Consider the following 3,203-nt stretch of genomic DNA (forward strand, 5'->3'; position numbering starts at 1 on the left):
ATAATACCGACAATCACGAAAGAACATTTTCTTTTGAATTGAGGAGAGTTCATAAGGTACAATACCACTTGCTAAATAATTAGCAATATCAGCATACCATTGTGCCTCCTCCATTGTCATTGCCAGTAACTGTTCATCCGGGAATGTCTCTGTTATATCCTCAACCTCTACCTTCTTTTTAGCTCCTTACAACCTTGAGAGGTGGTCAGCTACTTGGTTCTCTGTCCCTTTTCGGTCACGTATTTACAGATCGAATTCTTGTAACAGAAGAACCCAGCGAATCAAGCGTGGCTTTGACTCCTTCTTTTCTATCAGGTACCTAATTGCTGCATGGTCAGTGTAAACAATAACTTTCTAGCCAATCAAGTATGACCTGAATTTGTCGAATGCAAAAACAACAGCCAACATCTCCTTTTCTATCACAGTGTAATTGAGTTGTGCACCGCTTAACGTTCTGCTTGCATAATAAATCGGGTGCATCAATTTACCCTTTCGCTGCCCCAAGACTGCTCCTATGGCATAGTCACTTGTGTCGCACATGAGCTCAAATGGTTGCTCCCAGTTGGGTGCAACAATGATGGGTGCATCACCAATCTCTTCTTCAGCTCCTCAAATGCCAACCTGCAATCATTAGAAAACACAAAGGGGTGATCCTTTTCAAGGAGTTTGCACAATGGGTTAGCAATTTTGGAGAAATCTTTTATGAATCTCCTGTAGAACCCGGCGTGCCCAAGGAAACTTCTCACCGCCTTGACTGAAGTGGGCGGTGGTAGTTTTTCAATCACATCAACCTTAGCATGGTCGACCTCAATTCCTTTACTGGACACTCATGTCCCAGGACTATCCCTTCCTGTACCATAAAATGGCACTTCTCCCAGTTCAACACTAAATTTGTCTCCACACATCTTTTGAGAACTCTTCTTAAGTTGTGAAGACAATCCTCAAATGAATCTCCCACCACAGAGAAATCATCAATAAAAACCTCCATAATATCCTCCACCATGTCTGTGAAAATGGCTAACATGCACTATTGAAATGTCGCCGGTGCATTGCAAAGCCCAAAAGGCATTCTCCGAAAGGTGAAGATGCCATAAGGACAAGTGAAGGATGTTTTCTCTCTATCTTCGGGGGCTATTGATATCTGATTGTACCCCGAATATCCATCTAAGAGATAGAAGTGCGATCGCCTGGCCATCCTGTCCAACATTTGGTCAATGAAAGGCAAGGGGAAGTGGTCCTTCCAAGTGGATGTATTCAATTTTCGGTAATTCATGCAAATCCGCCATCCCATGACTGTGCGAGTTGAGATCAACTCATTGTTCTCATTTTGCACAACAGTCATTCCCCCTTTTTCGGCACACATTGGACAGGGCTGACCCAATTGCTATCAGAGATGGGGAAGATGATTCCCGCATCTAACCATTTGATCACTTCCTTCTTTACTACCTCTTTCATGTTCAGGTTCAGCCTTTGTTGATGTTCTCTGGAAGGTTTGTGCCCTTCTTCCAAGAGAATCTTGTGCATACAGAAGGCTGGGCCGATACCCTTTATATCTGCCATAGTCTAGCCAATGGCAGTCTTACTTTCCTACAGTACCTGTAAAAGTTGTTCTACCTGCACATCTAGCAAACCGGATGATATAATAACAGGCAAAGTAGAATTAGGGCCTAAGAAAACGTACCTGAGGTGAGCTGGGAGCGGCTTCAGCTCCAACTTGGTTGGTTCCTCTAACGATGGCTTTGCTGGAGGTGTAGCCCTTTTTTCCAACTCAAGGGACTCGAACTGAGGGTCCCTTTTCCATAATCCTTGGCCTTCAAGTGCCATGACCCACTCAGCTAACCCTTCACCATCCATCTCTTCTAAATTAGTCAGACATGCCTCCAATGGATCTTTAGTAGTCAGGGTCACATCATCTTCTTGCAGAATCACATCCACTGCCTCCGCTAGAGAGCAATTAGCATATTCATTGGGTCTCCTCATAGATTGTTGAACATTGAATATGACTTCTTCATCGTTCAGCCTCATTTTTAATTCCCCAGTCTCACAATCGATCAGTGCTCTCCCAGTGGCCAAAAATGGCTTACCTAAAATGATAAGTATCGCCTCATCTACCTAACAGTCCAGAATAACAAAGTCTGTAGGGAACACGAACTTCCCCACTTGCACCAACACATCATCAAGAATCCCAGTAGGCCATTTTACTGTGCGGTCAGCTAGCTGCAGCAGCATCGAAGTCGGTCTAGCTCTACCAATGCCCAGTTTGGTGTATACAGCTAGAGGCATCAAATTTATGCTGGCTCCCAAATCACATAATGCCTTTGCAAATGCATAACTCCCAATCGTGCATGGAATAGTGAAGCTACCTGGGTCTGACATCTTTTGAGCCATCGGTTTGGTCACTACTATGCTGCAGGTCTGCGTCAGAGTCACTGTAGATAGGTCCTGAAAATTAAACTTCCGTGACATTAGGTCTTTCATCATCTTTGCATAACCTGACATCTCCCTCAAGGCATCCATCAAAGGAATATTCAACTGAATTTGATGCAGCATCTCCATGAATTTCTTGTATTGATCTTCTTTCTTTTGTTTTACTAGTCTCTGAGGGAATGGTGCCGGTATCACCCTTTGTGTACTGTTTGTTGGCTTCTCTCTGTTGGTGTTATGTGGCACAAGAGGCACTACCTGCTCTGCAACTTGTTCATTTACCTTAGCCTTACCCTTTTCATCTTGACCCTGTTCAACCACCACTTCAATCAGATTTGATGGTTCATCTACCTCTAGTGGAATTGGAGTGGCTAGCATAGTCTCTTTGCTAGCTTGTGGAACCTTCTACTCTTTGTCTAAATCTCTCCCATTTCGGAGACTTACTGCTATCAACTGATTCGGGTTTGGCTCCTTGGGGTTAATATTTGTGTCCGCTAGCAATGTTCCCTGGGGGCGGTTGTTTAAAGCCATAGACAACTGCCCCAACTGAGTTTCAATGTTCTTTATAGCTGAATCATGTACTGCCAACTTTTCTTGCATCTTACCATTTGTCCCAATGAGTTGCTGGAGCATTCCCCTGATCTCTACCATGTTGTTATCTTGCTGCTGAGGAGGTGGCTGATATGTCAACTGTTGCTGGTTCTGCTGTGGGTAGCCCTGTTGTCTCTGGTGGTATGGCACCATTTGGCCTTGAACTTGCATGCCCCCAGGCTAAGGCA

At 44.3% G+C, this 3,203-nt stretch overlaps 1 protein-coding gene across 1 annotated transcript; it reads right to left on the reverse strand.

Moving 5' to 3' along the window:
• Window positions 1-243: 243 nt before the first annotated feature.
• LOC138871181 (uncharacterized) lies at window positions 244-2,802 on the reverse strand. Its single transcript, XM_070149048.1, has 4 exons — window positions 2,161-2,802; window positions 1,682-2,112; window positions 1,421-1,553; window positions 244-354 (listed from the first exon to the last, which is right to left on the reverse strand). The coding sequence occupies exons 1-4, from the start codon at window positions 2,800-2,802 to the stop codon at window positions 244-246; spliced, it is 1,317 nt and encodes a 438-aa protein (XP_070005149.1).
• Between the last annotated feature and the right edge of the window lie 401 nt (window positions 2,803-3,203).

This window comes from Nicotiana sylvestris, chromosome 6 (assembly GCF_000393655.2).
Source record: "Nicotiana sylvestris chromosome 6, ASM39365v2, whole genome shotgun sequence".
Lineage (NCBI taxonomy): Eukaryota > Viridiplantae > Streptophyta > Magnoliopsida > Solanales > Solanaceae > Nicotiana > Nicotiana sylvestris.

Bases quoted from the DNA above. Each gene is read 5' to 3' on its own strand.
- LOC138871181 (XM_070149048.1), bottom strand. From the start codon at position 2,802: ATGCTAGCCACTCCAATTCCACTAGAGGTAGATGAACCATCAAATCTG. The intron at 2,113-2,160 runs GTGGGGAAGTTC...CTGGACTGTTAG, and splicing joins TTGATGATGTGTTGGTGCAA to GTAGATGAGGCGATACTTAT. The intron at 355-1,420 runs GTTAGATGCGGG...TTGATTGGCTAG, and splicing joins AAGAAGGAAGTGATCAAATG to AAAGTTATTGTTTACACTGA.